The sequence below is a fragment of the Balaenoptera borealis genome (genome assembly GCF_965194805.1).
Source record: "Balaenoptera borealis genome assembly, chromosome: 2".
In the NCBI taxonomy this organism is placed as follows: domain Eukaryota; kingdom Metazoa; phylum Chordata; class Mammalia; order Artiodactyla; family Balaenopteridae; genus Balaenoptera; species Balaenoptera borealis.
Genome location: NC_138867.1, coordinates 178,390,505 through 178,408,595, shown reverse-complemented (window position 1 = coordinate 178,408,595; position 18,091 = coordinate 178,390,505). Strand labels below are relative to the sequence as shown.

Here is an 18,091-nt window from a genome sequence, read left to right as displayed (position 1 = left end):
CTGGCTGTGCCTCCCCGCCCCGGGCAGACTCCTGTTCTCTCTCTCTCTCACCTTCTCGCCCACTGCTCCAGGCTGACCAACTCCCCCAGGCAACCCTGGAGGACCCTGGAGAGACAGCAAGGGGTACAGCTGGGACTGTGCGATCCCAACAGCCCCTTCCTGGGAAAGCCGTGTCCTCACCTCTGAGGCATCCTGCCCTCCCCCAGAGTCCTCACCTCTGATCTGCTGGGGCCCTGGGGACCCCGAGGGCCTGGAGCTCCATGGGGACCCTGTGGGACAGTCAGAAGAGCATCCAGTGACCCCATGGCCCTTCAAAACTCCACTAATCACAAACACCACCCTTGGTGCTGGTGACCCACAGGATCCTTAAAATGACAATGTGCCCCCCCCAAATCGGTTTAATGGCCACCCCTGCCCTACCACCCCCCCCCATTTGCCCCCATTGTCCATACCATGGACCCTACATCTCCAACTTCCCCCTTTTCTCCAGGAGGGCCTGGCATCCCCTGTGGAACAAAGAAGCAAAATTGGGGCACAAAGTGGGAAGGACCAGAGGCTGTACCCCCAAACTCAGACACCTACCTGCAGGCCAGGGGGGCCAATCACCCCCGTGAAGCCTCTCACTCCATCATCTCCTTTCTGCCCAAAGAGGCCTGGAGGTCCCCGGTGTCCCTGAGCCCCATCTGCCCCCTGGGAGGAGGACAGGGCAGGGCACAGTTAGGGTCTGTGTCAAGGGTTGGAGAGAAGCTCAAGGTCAAAGTCAGGACTGAGGTTCAGGGTTGGGATTAAGTTTGGAGAGGGTCAGGACCGGGTCTGAAGTTGGGGATGCAGGTTAAGCGTCAGAGATTAGGAATGAAGTCAAGGGTTGAGTCAAAGTTTTTCTAAAAACTTTGCCTTGGGTGGTGAGTCAGGGTCAAGTTGAGGTCAGTTAAGGTGGTGAGGGGAAGGTCCAGATGGGGTTGAGATGTAGGGTAGGGTTTGAGGTTAGGGCCAAGGTAGAATCAGAGTTTGAGCCCGGGTTTGGGGTCTGCCTTGGAGGGTGGGTCAGGACTGGGGTTAAGGGTAAGACGGGGTCAGGTTCGGCTAATGTTGGATGTGCAGATCAGGTGTGAGTTGGGATTGAGGTTAAGGTCACAAGCAGTGTTGAGATTAGGGCTGTGATGGGGTTCAGGGGTTGAGGTCAGGGTTGAGTCAGATTCTGGGGTGAGCTCATATTGAGCATTGGCATGGAGGGGTAGGTCAAGGTCAGGGCTGAGTTTGGGCCCGAGTCACCATGGAGAACACTGTCCCTTCCCACTGGGGATCCAGGGATGGCCACAAAGCTGGGAGCACTCACCGGGGAGCCTGGGTGTCCTACAAGACCCCGTATCCCTGTCGGTCCAGGTGGGCCCTGGAGGAGGGAACAGAGTCAAAAACCCCTCAGGTTCAAGATTGGTGGGAGGAAACACTAGAGATGTCAATCACTGCACCCCTGTCCACTCCCCCCACCAAGAAGCTGCATTTCCCTCCCCCAACCCTGTCTTACTAGCTACCAACTCATGGGACCAGACAGAGCATCTGTCCTAAGTTTAGCCCATCAGGACGTTTGCCCAAAAGTCCCACCAGGACCCAGGGACTGAGCTGGCCCCCTGATGCTGGGGGCTGAGGCTGAACTTCCGGAGGGAAGCTGGGGGTGCAATTAACCCCTTTATTCCAGGTAGCTTGAGTGGCTTCTGTTACTTGCAGGTGTCAAGATGGGTCTCATGAAGGCAGGAAGCTCTGTGGCCTCCCCCCGTCCACCCTCCACATCCCTCTCCCCTCCCCGAGGACCACCCCCCTCACTGGGGACCCCACTCACCGCATCCCCCTTATCGCCTTTGCTGCCCTTGTGACCCGGGGCTCCTACTTCTCCCTGCAGAGGAAACAGGATGAGGGAGAACCAAGCCTCCCTCTGTCCCCATCCTCCCCCCAGCCCCTCCCCTTCCATGAGCTCTCTCTCACCTTGTCCCCTTCCTCGCCAGAAGGCCCCACAGCTCCAGGGGATCCAGGAAGCCCCAGGGGCCCTGGGATCCCGTCTTTGCCAGTGGGGCCAGGGGGGCCGCGTTCACCCTGATGGGCGGAGTGGAAAGGGGTATGTCGGGGCCAGGAGGGCAGAAATGAGCTCCTGATATGTAGAGGGCTGGGTCTTGGGGATGCCTGGGGGATGGGGGGCAGGCACTTACCGGGGACCCCTTCTCGCCTGCAGGACCAACAGGGCCTTGGCCTCCACTTTGGCCAGGAAGCCCAATGCCCCCTGCTGGGCCTACAGGACCGCGCTCCCCAGGGGAGCCCTGAAAACAGGGGTGAAGGGTCAGGGATAACAGCAGTAGTAGTGGTAATTCTCATTTATTGGAGGGTTTTCAAGCAGTCAGGCCCTGAGTTAGGTGGTTATCAGCACATCCAATCTATTCCCCAGACAGCAGCCAGAGGGCGCTGTGAACACCTGAGTCTGAGCACGTGCCTCCCCGCCCACATCCCTCTGTGGCTCCCACCTCACTTGATGAAAAAAAGGTTTTCCTGGCAGCCCACAAGGTCCTGTACGACCATGCTCTCACCTCCTCCCACTCACCCTAGGCTCACTCCCCCTCCAGCCACACGGGCCTCCTCACTGTTTCCTCCAGCCTCAGGACTTTGCACATGCCGTTCCCTCTGCCTGGCACACTCTTCCCCACCCCCAGACACCCACATGGCTCCTCCCTCACCGCCTTCAGGTCTCAGCTCAAATGTCACCTTCTCAGGAGGCCTTCCCTGGCCTGCCTATTTCAACGGCTCTCCCCTTCTCCCCTTTACTCTGCGCTATTTTGCCTTGTGGCATTCATCACGGCTGATCCCTTATCTCCCTGGCTAGATCGTAGTAAACTCCAGGAGAAAGAAGGTTTTTAAACGCTGATGTCTGACACGCAGGTAAGTATGTGTCCAACGGATCATCTCATTGAGATTTACGATCATCTAGGAGATGGGACTATTTTACAGACAAGGAAACTGAGGCTCGCGCAGTGACACGACTGCCCGGCCAGTGAGCGGCAGAGTTGGCCGTGACCCCGACCTGTTTGGCTCCCCAAATAGCAGACTTGATGAGGCCAATACCCAGCGTCCCAGAAACCCTGAGACCTCTGCACCCTGCCCCCCACACAGCAGACGGGTTTACACTTACGTTAGCCCCGACGGGGCCCGGGGGGCCCTTGTCACCCTTCAAACCAGTAGGTCCCTGAGGAGGAGATGATTCACAGTCAAGAGACTCCCAGAGGTGCCCCCGGGTCCTGTCTTCACTCTGGGGGGCTCAGAGTTCCCACCCGCTTCCCGGGCACTGAGGTTCAGGGATCTGTCCCTCCTGCAGCCATTATTTTACTATCACATTTGCCCCTCCCCTGGGCCGCCCTTTCCTTCTCTGCTTCACAGCCCAGCCAGGCACATGCAGGAGGGGCTCCAAACGATACTCACTGGGTCCCCGGGGGCTCCTTGGGGACCAGGGAAGCCCCTGCGTCCAGGTGGCCCTTCCTTCCCAAAGGGTCCCAGTGGTCCCAGGTCCCCCTGGAGGAGTGCAGAAGAGGGAGGTCAGACTCCAGAGAAGACGGCGTCTCCCCTCAATCTGTGAGTCTGGGCCCCCTGCCCCATGGGGTTGATTCTGAGCCTGGAGGTACCGTGGGGCCGTTGAGGGACCTTTGGGGTCACTTGATGAGATCTCCCGCGGGGCAGGGTCTCACCTTGGCCCCCTCTCTGCCTTCCAGGCCCGGAAGACCTTGTTCACCAGGAGATCCAGGGGGGCCTGGGGGCCCCCTCTCACCCAGAGGCCCTGCTTCTCCTGTCTTTCCCTGGAGAGGAAGAAGGCTCATCTTGAATGGAGGTGGCCCAGGGTGGGGGTCTGCCTGAGATCACCTCCCCCTCCCCCAAATATCCCCGAACTGGTGCAAAACCGGGGAGACCTGTGGGGTCCACTCTGACCTGAGGACCCACGACACCAGCTGGTCCAGGTGGGCCTGTCTGACCTTGGAAGCCCTGAGGAGAAACATTAAAAGGAGGTGTCATGGAGGGGAAGAAATGGAGAGCCTAATGGGGTCATGGGTCAGAGGTCAAAGGGCTTCTCACCAATTCTCCTCTATGTCCAGGGTGCCCAGGTTGCCCGTCTTTCCCTTGGGGGCCCTGAGGGACAAGGTGGGAGAGAGTTGAGGCACAAACAAGGAGTCCCCCCACTGCCTGGCACCCCCTCCCCCCCAGCAGGGTGAGCTCACTTACAGGGGGACCCCTTGGTCCAGAGAACCCAGGAGGGCCTTGCAGACCTGGGAGGCCCTGAAATGGAAGCAGAAATCATTCACTCATCCCTCCCGCCTGCCCCTGAGTCCCACATAATGACAACAGCATGTTGGGTGCTTCCTGCAGGCCAGGCATGGGGTCAAGCATTCTATGCGCAGGAAGTCATTTCATTCACCACCGCAGCCCTTTGGGATGGGGACTGTGGTTATTCCCATTTGATAGAGTTGGAAACTGAGGCACAGAGAGGTTAAGTGACTCACCCAAGGTCACACAGCAGGTGAATGGCAGAGCTAAGACTTGAACTCACAGCTCTCTGACTTCAGAGGCTGTGCTTTTTCTGCATTCTGCATTATAATGTCTCCTCACCTTCTGGGCTTGTCTCCTACCCAGAATCACACCCACACACACACACACACACTCACTCACTCACCTTTTCTCCAGGGAACCCAGGGGCTCCGTCCTGGCCCACATCACCCTAGGATAGAATGAATGAGACTCAGGCTGCAGAACAAACTCAACAGGGAGGTATTGGGTGGGACTTGGTGAGCCTGGGGCAGAGGGCCTGCTTGGGGGGCCTGACCACCCACCCACCCCATACCTTGGGGCCTGGTTGCCCTGTGGCACCTGGTTGCCCCCTCTCTCCACGGGAGCCCTGAATAGAAAAGAAGCAAAGATTGGAAGTAAGAGGGTGGGGGAGCCTAGGAGATGAGGATGAGTCCTCTGGGTCCCCCCACCATGACTACCTGAAGTAACCCAAACCCTCTTCCCGCCCACTTCTCCTCTCGCAGCCCCTCCTTCCAGCCCTGCCCCCATTTTCTTACTGGTGGTCCCCGCTCTCCTTCCAGGCCTGGCTGCCCAGCCTTCCCCTGGAACGTAAATTAGATGAGGGGGAAGCAGAAGAGGGTGATGGTGCAAATACATGACACAAACACACAAATGCACCGAGCCAGAGACGCCTGCCCCACATTCATTTGCAAGCCTTTCACTCACACACACGCGTAAGTACAGCTTACACATGCAACTACGCAAAGATCACAGGCACCCAATTATATTATGATTGCACCTACAGGGTCCACACATACAAGCACATTTGCTCACACAGACACCTATTTATCACAGCTGCATGGTATGCACACATGACCGCATGCCGTCGCAGCATGCAAGGGGTGACCGCAGCTTCGAGATGACACTCGGAGCCTGTCATGTAATATGTCCCTTGCACACGTGTCTATCCAGTGTACACACGTATGTGCATGGATTCATGTGCGGACACGGTCCTGATAAACACAGCAGTATACAAACCCTCATGTGCATATACACAATGTCCATTTACACAGCTACAGTGCACACATAGCGAAACAACGCATGCATGTACACACAATCCCCCAGGTGCGCGGAAACACACACATATGTGTATTTCCCTATTCTTTCACACACTTCGACATACGCCCTCACACATGTACACCCATAGTCACACAACGTACGTGCAGCTGGTGCCCTTGTTCACCCAGTCACAGGTCCCTAGGCTGCAGCACCCAGATCCCATCTAATCTGCGCTGAAAGGCACACGGGATGCACATGCATACACAGACACGCAGGCACGTTTGCTGTAATGCCAGGTGGGATCACCTACATGTGCCCTGCATTGCACATGGCAATATGTGTGCACACAAGTGCTTCCAGGCATGGACACAGCCACCTAGGGCCCCACGCGCTATCACGCACAACCATACAGTCTGTTTGTCTCATGCAAGCCCTTCCCTCTCCCCTGACCCCTGGATTGCGACTCACCCGCTTCCCTTTTTCTCCTAATGGTGCCAGGGGCCCGGGAAAGCCAATAGATCCCTGAGTAAAGAGAATGAGAGAGAAGACGTGGGTGTGAGGAGTGGGTGACGTTAGCCCCTCACCCCATTCAGCCACCCCATCTTTTCAGGCATTTCCAGGCCAGTGATTACAGAAAGTTCTTTGGCCCCTCCAGCCCCAGTGAGCAGCCCCTCCCTTGCTCACTCCATTCCAGCCTCACTGGTCTCTTTAATGCTACTCAAATACCAGTACATTCCTGCCTCAGGGCCTTTGCACTGGCTGCCTTTGCCTAAAATGCTCTTCTCTCAGATCCCCACAAAGCCAGCTACTCCTCATCATTTAAATCTCATTCAGACATCACCTCCATAGAGAAGCCTTCCGCCATCATCCTGACCACCACATCCTCAAGTCATGCTCTGTTTATCACGTCCTATTTTGTTTCCCCTATAATATTTGTATTGAAATGACCTTGCTCATCTGTTTACTTATTCAATGACTAGGACATAATGCTCTGGTCTTATTCCCTACTGCCTGGCACATGGTGGTGGCTTACTCAATACTTGTTAATTAACTGCCTCCAGTACTTGCTTTCCTGCCCATCGTCCCTTGACCTGGGGGAAAACATCATATGCTCTGATATCCCCTCTCACCCCTCACTGTGTTTTGAATCCTAGATCCATCACTAAATTAGCTGTGTGGGCCTGGACAAATGGATTGACCCCTCTGAGCATCAGTCTTCTTTGTAGCCTAGGGATACCAGCAATACCTCCTTCACAAGGTTTTCGTTAGGATTAAATGGGATATGTAGAGAAAATGGGATTTTTTTTTTAAAGGTGCTTGGCACATAGTATGTGCTCAAGAAATATTAGCTGTCTTTGTTATTCATGCTGATTATTAGTAACTGCTATGGACTGAATGTTTGTGTCCTCCCAAAATTCATATGCTGAAGCCTCAGTCCCTAGTGTGATAATATTTGGAAGTTGGGCCTTTGGGAAGTAAGTAGGTCATGAGGGTGGGGCCCTCGTGAATGGGATTAGTGTCTTTATAAGAAGAAGAGGAGACTAGATCTCTCTCTCTCTCTCTTTCTCTCTCTCTCTCTCTTTCTCCTTCTCCCCTATGTGAGGACAAAGACAGAAAATGTTCATCTACAAACCAGGAGAAAAGCCCTCACCAGAATCCAACTATGCTGGCACTCTGATCTCAGACTTCTGGCCTGCAGAACAAATTTCTTTGTTTAAATCACCCAGTCTAAGGTATTTTTATTCTAGCAACCCAAGCTGAATAAGACACTGACCTCAACTAAACCAACATATCAGGCCTCCTGTAAAGTATTCATTGCTTCTTGCCCAAGATGCACTGATCAGTCTTGGCTAGGAGGCTTTGTTCTAACTCCCATGAATTTCTGTTCCAACAGACTGAGTTCTGCTCTTAGTTTTGATACCTTGAGTTAATCCCAAACCTGTTTATGCCAGTTGCCCTTGCTATTGGGGTCATGTGACTTAATGAAACCTTACAAAAACTGATGAAATGTAGAAAGGGAAAAGAAAGATATCTGTAAAATCTAGGTTAAATGGAAAAGACTCAATGTAAAGGGAAGTCACTTAAAAAAAAACACTGTCAAATTAGGCATGGGCAAGATAACTGCCAGATCGAGATACCAAAAGTGTGGAACTCAAGAAGGATTCTGTACTCAGATTTCTTCCCAAGTGTCTTTGCATTTCTGCTCCACTTTATGTAACAAAAAACTATAAATCATCAGTGATGTAATATGGGTGTGGTTTAGGCAGAAAGACATGTCTTACCAATAGCATCATTCATCAAAACATTGGCAGCCAAATGTACAGTTTTACATAAGTACATTCTAAGTTATAATTAATTCAAGATATGTAAAACATGTATTTTTTATGATTCTCCTCCTTACTGACTTTTTGTTTGAGCCAACCTCAATCATACCAAATAAGAAGGATCCTACAGTTTTATTATCACCAAAATCATCAATATTATCATAACCAAAGTGATGAGGTAGATACTACTGGTATCTCCCTTTTGCAACTGAGAAAATGGGTTCAATAGACTTGTTCAAGATCATTTAGCAGGTAAGGTGTGACTTACTCAAGGTCACTTAGCAGATAAGGCTGGGTATTTGAGCCTAAGTTTGTCTGATGCCAAAGCCCACATCTTACACTTTCAATGCCCCATGGGGTGGACAGTTCACACCCTCAGACCACAGCCTGGACCCCCAGATGTTAATTAGTCTCTGAACCCTGCCCTTGCCCACCACCCTCCTGCTAGCTTCTGACCTTAGGGCCTGGACGTCCTGGGTAACCTGGGAGACCCGGCACCCCAAGCTTGCCCTGCAGAGAGAATATGGGACAAAGGTCAGAGACTGCAACTTGGAGGTCAGTGGGGGAGGGGTAGGAAGGCTGGGGCATGGTTGCAGGGGTAGGAGGGGGGGATTCAGGGAAACATGGGTTCAAGTCCTGGCCCCTGCCTGCTAGGGGCATGTCCTTGGGCAACTCATTCAACCATTCCAAATCTCAGTTTCCTTGTCTGTAAAATGGGGGTAAAAATATCTGTTGCCTGTGGTGGTTATGGGGATAAAAATAAGATAATGTGCATGGAATTGCTCTGTAACGCTGAGCTGGGGAATTGAAGGAGCTGAGAGCCTCCTGAAGTTGGAGACAAAAGCCCAGAGGGCAGGAGGCAAAGGGCCAGGGAACACCTTGCCTGCAGGTGAGAAGCTGGGGTATAGACTGGAGGGGGTGACCAGGTCCACTCACCTTCTCCCCAGCTGAGCCTGGGGGCCCCTCTTCACCAGCAAGCCCCACCTGCCCCTTCAGCCCTTCAGGACCATCCTCTCCCCGAGGACCTGGGGGTCCGGTTTGCCCCTGGAATAGAAAAGGAGAAGCCCTGACATCAGTCCCTTTGTCATTCCTGTCTTTGCCCCAGTTCACCCCCTCCTTCTCTTTCCCAAGTCCCCCAGATCCACCAGACTCCTCCTCTGGAGGTTGTCTTACCCAATCGCCTTTAAGCCCCACATCACCCTTGAAGCCTGGGAAGCCATCCTCTCCCTGGGTGGAAGATAGTACAGAGATCAGATGTCAGAGCTTCAGGGAAGGGACACAGCCAGAGCCCAATTATTAGGGCTCCCCCCTCAAGGAATCCCCTCCCTTCTCACCTTCTCTCCTTTCTCCCCCTGGAGGCCCCGGTTGCCAGAGGTACCCTGAAAAATATAAAAGCTCTCAGGTCCCCCCTCCCCCCCACTTAAGAAGGGCCCCAGACTCAGTCCCCTGCCCTGAAACAGCCAGGAGAGTCCCAAGAGGATGTCAGACTGGAGGAAGGGGGGTGAGGGTCAGCCCCAGAGGAAATTATCTTTCCCCAGAGTCTGCTAGTATGGTGTGCAAGAGGCTGCCTCTACCCGGCCCCTTCCCACTGGCAGCCTCCCAAGGTCATCTGTGTGGGGGAGTGCAGGCAAGGCCAAATTTCCAAGTAATTGATTCCCATCTCCCGGGGACACTGTGTCCACAGTTCCTTCTGGCAAGAGAAAGAGGATGAACATTCCAGGCCCCGGCTGCATTCTAAAGGCAAAGGAATGTTTCCCATTGTGCTGGCTACAATGCGACTCTGTGCCTGGCAACAAGGGGAGTCTGTGCTTGGCTACAGCAAGACTGCTGGGTGCAAGCCCAGATGCTGCTCACACCAAATTCTGGGCTTGGGCCACAAGAAAAGCTGCACTTGGCTACAATGTAACTGAGCTCAGCCACTAAAATGAAATTGTACTTGGATACAATACAACTATGTTTTCACAATAGCATGACTGTTTCCAGCCACAGGGAGACACAATATAACCGAACTCAGTGACTACAACAAAATTATACTTGGATACAATATAACTATGTGTTTGGACAATAGCATGACTGTCTCTAGCCACAGGGCAATTCATTGACCACAATGTAACTGAGCTTGGTTACAATTGTTCTCTGGCCATGGCTACCATGTAACTAGACTCAACAACAACATAGCCTTCAACTATATATAGAAAACCAGGCCTGGCTACAATGGAACTCTTGAGTTTGGACACCCACAGGATTTTGTGGCCAGCTACAATATAACCACCTCCTTGGTTATAGTGTAACTAAGCTTGTCTATAATGCAAAAATATGAGGAGCCAGCTCTTGGCTACCATCAAACTCTGTTTCTAGACTACAGGTAATGGATACCTGTACTTGGCTACAATGTAACTGGACTCAGCTACCATATAGATGTGAATTCCAATGGCCCTGCACTTGGTCAACAGTGAATCTCTATTCAGTACAGCTCTCAGCTTGTCCTAGCATTTCTGGGCTTGCAGATTGTATGGCTCTGGGCTTGAGCTTTAAAACAACCCTCTGCTTGATTACAGTGTGCTGACCTGGACCTGGATGTGATGTGTGTGCCTACAGTGAAATGGGTTCAGCCTCTAATGGGTTTAACTATTCTCAACTGCAAGGTGACAACCATACCTTAATGTTACTCTTTGGCTTTTCAGCTCCAAAGTAGCACACACCCTACTATATATTGTCACTTCTACCACACCTTGCCTGGCAGACTGATTCCTCTCATCGCACATACAGAAGTTTCTGATCGAGCTGGCTCCCGGAAGTCAATGCTGATGAATCAACCCTATCTGCAGGGAATTGCCTGGCAGTCCAGTGGTTAGGGCTCCACACTTTCACTGCCGAGGGCCCAGGTTTGATGCCTGGTCGGGGAACTAAGGTTCCACAAGTCGCGCAACATGGCCAAAAAAAAAAAAAAGCTCTATCTGCAGGCCCCAAGTATCACTTACCTTCACACCCCGAGGTCCAGGATAGCCCGAAGGGCCTGCCGACCCTGCTGGACCCTGAGATGGACATAAGATGAGCGTCATCCTGCTCTTCCCCCTCCATGTTCCCAGTGCCCTCATCTCTCTTCTCATTAATAGCCCCTGACTCCTGGCCCTGCCTGCCAACCCTCATCCCCAAATCAGCCCCTCTCCAGGTCACTCACCTGGGCCCCTTTCTCTCCTGTTGGGCCCTCATGACCTGGGTGACCCTAGGAGATGGATAAACATTCTAAGTTGTCAGAGACCTGATATGCCATCCAAATTCCCAAGCCTCCCCACTTCTCCTTCCTCCTTCTCCCAGAATCTAGTTCTCACCAGAGGGCCATCAGATCCTGAGAGGCCTGGAATTCCTGGGTTCCCAGGGGGACCCTGAAAGAAGATGAATAGTAGGAGGAGACAGAGGGTCTCAGAGCCTGGCATTCCACCAGGAACGTCCCTACTCAGACATACAGCTACCTCAAGGTTAGAGAAAAACCAGATCCTACTGGCCAGGAAATCTATCCTCAGCTCTTGCAAACTTGCTGTGTGACCCTGGACAAGCTCTCTCCCCTCTCTGTGCCTCAGAAATCCTCTGCTTCTGGGAGGGCTGAGACAAGGGATGTAAAAACAGTGTGAGAGACATGCTGGGGTGGGGGACTCCCCAGCCGCACCTCTTCCTTTAGAAGCACCTCCATCCCACAGCTCCACCTGAAGAGGTGTGGCATGAGGTGACCCCCTATGTCCTGCAAACCATTGACAAGTCCAGAGGCGGGCACTTGGCCCAGATAAGCCAATCAGATTCTCTCCTGAAATTTTGAGGTAAGGGATATCTTGCCTCATAGAAACTAGGATCAGATGGATTTGGATAAAGAAACTGTAAGGTCATAAGGAACTGGGGACTGAACTAGTGACAGAGCAGCACAAGAGTGTGTAGAAACAGAAGCTGGGGTAAGAACAGGCTCAGATGTAAATAGAAAGAAGCCTGTCTTTCAGGGGAGATGGAAACAGATGTGCAGAGGAAGAAAGATGACGCCACAAGACCCGAGACAAAGGGATTTCCTGGCCCATGAGTCTTGGTAATATTTTCTATGACTGGCTTCTGCGGGTTCCCCTCTCTCCTGACAATATCCCCTTATGATCTAACCTTGGTGCAGTTCTGTTTCTGGCCATCAACCCTTTCCCAGCAATGACACTTGGTAACTCTGAGCTTATTTAGGGAATGTTGCAATTTATCATTATCCAGGGCTTACAAAAGGGGCCCTGGTGGGAAGATTTTCCTGCAGGCAGAGTTGAAGGGAAAAGATGTTGGGGGAGGGGAGGGGAGGGAGGGAGAGTTGTCACTCACCTTCTCCCCAGGAGTGCCAATGAGTCCCTGGGGGCCGGGGATTCCCTGGAACCATTTTTTTAAAAAGAGAGAAGGAAAGCATGAGAAAACAGCAGCAAGTGCAGAGCCTGGGGAAGCCAGGAGTGGTCTCTGACCTCGGCTGAGCACCGCTACAACCCGCCCCTTCTGTCAGCAAAGATAGCTCAAACCTGGGACCCGGGATTTCCCTGCTGTCCTGGGGGGCCTGGTTCTCCTGGAGGACCCTGGGGAGAAAGTGAGGGTTCTGTGAAGCTGAAAGGGGTTATGGTGTTGCGGTGTCAGGGAAGTTGAAATGGGGGATCATGGGAGTGGACAAGGATACGGGCGGTCCTAGGGTCAGAGTGTCAGAATGCATCAGGGATCAGAACACATACCACATTTCCTTTGGCACCTGGAGGACCATCACTTCCAACTACACCCTGGGGGAGGAGAGGGTGTGAGACCAGGGCAGACCCATGCGCAGGAGCCTGCGTCTGAGACACTGAGGGGCACAGGTGAAAAGCTGAGTGGGCAGAGAATCCAGGCAACAGAAATGGACATGCAGAGGAGACAAAGGTGAGAAAAAGACACACGGGATGTAGCAAGACAGTGACATTCTCACCGGGCGTCCCAGGGGGCCAGGGGAGCCTCTAGGGCCAATCAGTCCTCGGGGGCCCTGCAAGGAGGTAGGAGCGTTATTCCAGCATCACTGCTCTGAGGTCCTGTGAGTCCTGACTCCCTCCCCCGTGCCAGGCAAGGGGCCCAGGGGTCCCTGATACTCACCGGCTCCCCAGCCTGGCCGGTGGGCCCCGGAGGGCCCTCTGCTCCCTGTGGGAAAGCATATGACTTGGGGAGGGGGGACGTATAACCCTCAGAGAATCACCTTCTCTCACATCGGCAGCCCCTTCCAGGGGATCTCAGAGTCAGAGTGTGTGGCAGGATCCAGCCAACTGAGTATACGTGATTTGATTCAAGCCCCTGACCCCAATCCTGGACCTGCAATCCTGGGTTTAACCTCTTAACTCTAGTCCTAACCCCACAACTCTCAGCCTGTCTCTTTGAGCCCCACTGGGGTCTCCTGACTCTCCAGTGCAGACCTTCACCTCTCCCCCAGGCTCCTGAATGCTCTACTCCGTCCGTTCTGGCTTTCTAGCTTCCAAACCACCCCCTAACTCTCTTCCAAACTTACCTTCTCACCATCCTCTCCTGGGGGGCCAGGTTGCCCCACATGACCAAAGTCACCCTGGAGTGGGGAACACACAGGGCAGTTCAGAGTCAAAAAGTGGAGACCAGCCCCCAGGAAAGGAGATGGGGTATTAAGGGTGAGGACTCAGACCCAGGAATGGAGGCTCTGATATTGGGGGTGGGGAGGGTGTCATGAACATTGGGAGGGGGCTTGGATATGGGGGAGGGGTCTCACACACTCACCCTCTGGCCCTTCTCTCCAGGCAGCCCTGGCAAGCCATCAAAGCCCTGATCACCCTGCACAAAGAAACATCAGCTGAGGGACTTCCCTGGTGGTCCAGTGGGAGAGACTCCGTGCTCCCAATGCAGGGGGGCCCGGGTTCAATCCCTGGTCAGGGAACTAGATCCCACATGCGTGCTGCAACTAAGAGTTCGCATGCCGCAACTAAGACCCGGCACAGCCAAAATCAATAAATAAATAACAAATATTTAAAAATTAATTAATTAAAATAAATGGGAAGAAAAAAGAAAGAAAGAAACTCCAGCTGAGCTTGGAATCCTCTACCCTGACAGTCCCTCCAAGTCCCAGTCCTGGCCCCATCACCTACCTTAGGTCCTGTGTCCCCTGGGAGGCCTCGAGCCCCATCTGCTCCAGGGCGGCCCTATGCGGGAGGTGACATCATCAAGATATCTACTACCATGTATCGAGCACCTTCCTCATGCAGTGTCTTACGCTGGGGGCTTCTGTATGTACCAGTTTAACCTCTTAAATATATCTCAAACCCATCCATTATTCTTTAGCCCTAGTGCCCTTTCTCTAGTTCAAGTTACCATCACCACAAAAATTAAGAACACTCATCTTCAGTCTCCATTAATTTCCCTGCTGTATGTTCCTCATGGCACTTTAAAACTATCTGGAGGACTTCCCTGGTGGCGCAGTGGTGAAGAATCCACCTGCCAATGCAGGGGACACAGGTTCGGTGCCTGGTCCGGGAAGATCCCACCTGCCGTGGAGCAACTAAGCCCATGAGCCACAACTACTGAGCCTGTGCTCTAGAGCCAGCGAGCCACAACTACTGAGCCCGTGTGCTGCAACTACTGAAGCCCACACACCTAGAACCTGTGCTCCACAACAAGAGAAGCCACCACAATGAGAAGCCTGCACACCGCAACAAAGAGTAACCCCTGCTCACCACAACTAGAGAAAAGCCTGCACGCAGCAACAAAGACACAACGCAGCCAAAAAATAAATTTAAAAAAAAAACTATCTGGAATTATCTTGTTCATCATTTCCCCCAATGTGCCAGTCTTTTCTTTTGCATGTGCTGTTCTTTCTACTTGGAATGCCCTTCCTCTCCTTTTTCCCTGGTTATGCCTCAGATCTCAGTTCAAGCATCATTCCTCTGCAAGTCCCCCCAGACTCGGGGACCTGGCCAGATTCCTTTGTCACACCCTCAGTGTACTGTCATTCCCTGTCTTCAGTGCTCTTATCCCACCAATGACACCAGCAGACCCTGGGAGCACAGAGCTGAGGCTCCTGTTGGGTGTTGGGAGATGGATAAGGGATGACCTGAGGACCTACGAATCACTCACCATCTTTCCCTCTCTGCCAGGGGGTCCAAGAGGTCCCTGAAGTCCTCGGGGGCCCTAGAAGAGAAAGGAAAGGAGGAAGAAAAACGTCAGTAATTGCAAGGGTAACCCCAGCCCCTTTGCCATTTTCCCCAGCTAGTACTTTGTCCTGTAGCCCTGTGAGAAGACCCTTCCCATCAACCCTGTCCCCACCCCCACCAATCTCACCTGTGGCCCCATTTCTCCCATCTCTCCTTTCAGACCTGGATACCCAGGGAGACCCTTGGAGGAGGAAAGATAGGGTAATGCATTTAGCGGGAGTTTGAGTTAGAGTCATCTCCACTGATGTACTCCCCACTCCACTCAGCCGCCTTACTCACCATGGGGCCTGGGCGCCCAGTGAGCCCCACCAGGCCAGGGGGGCCTTTCATAGAGAGCTGAAGAGACAGGGGGAACAAAGCCATCATCAGAAGTTAAATAGCCACCTGTCTCCTGACTATTCACCATCTCCCATCTCTGTCATTCTCTCAATGTCCTCCCATCACCCCCTGACTGTCTCCCAATTATCCTCCACGCACCTGAGCCTGTTGCAGGACTGCCTGAGCCTGGGCCTGCTGGAAGGAGACTGGGGGTCCTTTGAGGGAGCCTCTTGCAAACTGGAACTAGGGGGCAACTAGGAGTGAGGGGAGACTCCAGGAGAAGCCCCCCTCCTTGGTCAGGATTCTACTCCCCAAGGCTGTGCCACCCTATCTCCCTCTTACCGGTATCATGATTACAGTGCCTGGTAGACCCCGGATCCCATCAATGCCAGGGATTCCTGGGAGGCCAGCGGGGCCCTGAGAGAGGGACAGAGACAGAGAGGGATGGAGGTAGAGAGATGGAGGAAAGGATGGAGGGAGGAGGGGACAGAGAGGGATGGAGGTAGAGAGATGGAGGAAAGGATGGAGGGAGGAGGGGACAGAGAGAAATGGGGGGGAGGGGAGAGAGATAGAGAGACGTGAAAGCAGAGAGATGGAGAGAGGAAAGGAGGGAGAGACAGAGAAAGATGGAGGCAGGGAGAGAGAGAGAGAAGAGACAGAAGGCGAGAGAAAGAGAAATGGAGGGAAGGAGAAAGAGTCATAAAAAGTGGAAGAGACAAAAACAGAAAGAGACAGACAGACAGACAAAAAAGAGACGAGGAAACAGGCACAGAGACATAGGGAGAAAGACAGAGATGAAAGACACTCAGGGATAGAGTCAGAAGGAGAAAGGCAGGGGATAGCCCCCCCCCCCACCCGCTCCCAGAGACAGAAGAGGAGCCAGAATGATAATTCCCAGAGCAGGAGGGGATCAGAGCCAGCTCCAAGACAATGTTCCCAGTCGCAGCCATGCTCCCAACTTGAAACCTCACTCCCCCAGGAGTTTACACCCCAGAGGAAGTCTCTTACCGGTAGACCAGGGTCCCCAGGGAATCCTGGGGGGCCAGGAGGGCCTGAGGGGCCAACCACCCCCTGTTGGGGACAGAGGAACAGGGGTCATGACAAATGCAAAGTTTGAGCCAGGCTGACTTCCAAACCCCCACTGACACTGACCCCATGCTGACCTTCCTACCCCATCACCGAGCCACCCCTGGCCCCTCAATACTATACTGACACATATAAACCCCCAACTTTACATCTCAGCCCCTATTTTTACATATCTTCTGAGCCTCAAATAGCCAATAGTCTTCAAATGATCTGGCAACATTACACCCCAACTCCCAACCCCAGAGGATCAAATACCCCAACTGGAAGTAAAAGACAAGAAGAGGGGAATGCAGCCATGACTCACTTGGGGTCCTGGGCTTCCTGGAAGTCCCTCAAACTGCTGTCCCTGGGGGAGAAATAAGTGTGACCCCCATTCTAGCACAGACCCCGCCACCTCCTCCAGCCCCAGGCCCCTCACCTGTTCAATCACGGCCGGTTCTCCTTTTTCTCCCTTCTCCCCAGCGCCCTGGGGCAGGGGATGGAAAGAGAAGAGGTGTGAGCCCTGGAACTCAGACATAGAACTCTCAGCTAACTCACCTCCCACTCATCACACACACACACACACACACACACACACACACACACACACACACACACACAGAGGCATGCATGCGTGCACAGAGCCCACCCTCTGAGCTGTCTCTGCCTGTCCTTTCTTCAACCAGTATGTTTTGAGCAGCTCATGCTCCAGTTTCAAGCTGGCCATGCTGCAGCAAGGTGAACATGAACCCTGGGGCATACTGTGGAGTCCTAATCCTGGAGCTGCCTCTCAATAGCTGAGCGATGTTGGGCAACTTATTCAACTCCTATGGCCTCACCTGCAAAGTGTGTGGGTGAATGCCGACTGTATATATCCCACGGGAAGATAAAGAAGCTAAAACAATGCTTAGCACATAACAGGCACTCAGAGTAAGATGGTTAGGATTATTCACCTTCTCCCCTGTCCAACACCAAAGCTAGAACCTAGACACCTTCTCTGTCTGCCTTATTTTCCTAGGCAATCTCATCCCTTGACTAAAGATAGCATCTCTCCGCTGATGAGTTCCAAGTCTTTATCTCCAGGCTAGACCATCTTCCTTGAACTCCAGAATTTCCTAACCAATCCCTCGCATCGACAATCAAACAAGGGTTGCCAGTTTAGCACATCCAAGATGAGATCCTTGACACTTTCCACCTGCTCCTTCTTCAGGCTTCCCCATCCTACTCAGCGGTGCCACCGTGCATCTACCCAGTCATTTTTGCAACGTTCTCCACATACAGCAGCGAGAGCAAAATGGGGGCATGTCCCCAGTCTGTCCAACTTTTCTCTATCCCCACCGCCACCGCTACAGCCTCCACCCTCATCCAGGTCACCACTCTGTTTTGCATTGACTACTGGTTTCCCTGCTGCCCCTCTGGTTCCCCCTACAGTCCACATGCTGTTCAGCAGCCAGACAGAGCTTTGAAAACTCCCAAGTCAGGACATATTCCATCTCAAGTGGCTTCTCATCATGCTTAGACTAAAAACCGAATGAATCACCCTACCCACAGAGCCATTCATTAGCACAATGCCTGTCACATTAGCATAGTATCTGTAGA

General features: G+C 52.9%; 1 protein-coding gene across 7 annotated transcripts in view; it reads right to left on the bottom strand.

Moving 5' to 3' along the window:
* COL5A3 (collagen type V alpha 3 chain) overlaps positions 1–18,091 on the bottom strand; it is a 37,651-nt gene that overhangs the window by 11,202 nt on the left and 8,358 nt on the right. For 5 of the 7 annotated variants that reach the window (XM_082379996.1, XM_082379998.1, XM_082379995.1 and 2 more), the window contains exons 9-49: positions 16,932–16,979; positions 16,818–16,859; positions 16,436–16,498; positions 15,770–15,844; positions 15,587–15,670; positions 15,389–15,445; positions 15,237–15,290; positions 15,033–15,086; positions 14,048–14,101; positions 13,683–13,736; positions 13,444–13,497; positions 13,038–13,082; positions 12,877–12,930; positions 12,650–12,694; positions 12,446–12,499; positions 12,258–12,302; positions 11,249–11,302; positions 11,098–11,142; positions 10,898–10,951; positions 9,251–9,295; positions 9,090–9,143; positions 8,853–8,960; positions 8,373–8,426; positions 6,061–6,114; positions 5,091–5,135; positions 4,868–4,921; positions 4,700–4,744; positions 4,252–4,305; positions 4,105–4,158; positions 3,961–4,014; positions 3,723–3,830; positions 3,460–3,549; positions 3,173–3,226; positions 2,202–2,309; positions 1,981–2,088; positions 1,838–1,891; positions 1,337–1,390; positions 583–690; positions 453–506; positions 216–269; positions 52–105 (exon numbers count right to left, since the gene is read on the bottom strand). In XM_082379996.1, the coding sequence (XP_082236122.1) occupies positions 52–105; positions 216–269; positions 453–506; positions 583–690; positions 1,337–1,390; positions 1,838–1,891; positions 1,981–2,088; positions 2,202–2,309; positions 3,173–3,226; positions 3,460–3,549; positions 3,723–3,830; positions 3,961–4,014; positions 4,105–4,158; positions 4,252–4,305; positions 4,700–4,744; positions 4,868–4,921; positions 5,091–5,135; positions 6,061–6,114; positions 8,373–8,426; positions 8,853–8,960; positions 9,090–9,143; positions 9,251–9,295; positions 10,898–10,951; positions 11,098–11,142; positions 11,249–11,302; positions 12,258–12,302; positions 12,446–12,499; positions 12,650–12,694; positions 12,877–12,930; positions 13,038–13,082; positions 13,444–13,497; positions 13,683–13,736; positions 14,048–14,101; positions 15,033–15,086; positions 15,237–15,290; positions 15,389–15,445; positions 15,587–15,670; positions 15,770–15,844; positions 16,436–16,498; positions 16,818–16,859; positions 16,932–16,979 (2,502 nt within the window). Of the gene's footprint in view, positions 1–51; positions 106–215; positions 270–452; positions 507–582; positions 691–1,336; positions 1,391–1,837; positions 1,892–1,980; positions 2,089–2,201; positions 2,310–3,172; positions 3,227–3,459; positions 3,550–3,722; positions 3,831–3,960; positions 4,015–4,104; positions 4,159–4,251; positions 4,306–4,699; positions 4,745–4,867; positions 4,922–5,090; positions 5,136–6,060; positions 6,115–8,372; positions 8,427–8,852; positions 8,961–9,089; positions 9,144–9,250; positions 9,296–10,897; positions 10,952–11,097; positions 11,143–11,248; positions 11,303–12,257; positions 12,303–12,445; positions 12,500–12,649; positions 12,695–12,876; positions 12,931–13,037; positions 13,083–13,443; positions 13,498–13,682; positions 13,737–14,047; positions 14,102–15,032; positions 15,087–15,236; positions 15,291–15,388; positions 15,446–15,586; positions 15,671–15,769; positions 15,845–16,435; positions 16,499–16,817; positions 16,980–18,091 lie in introns of all 7 variants that reach the window. The other 2 variants (XM_082379997.1, XM_082379994.1) reach the window with 1 other exon arrangement.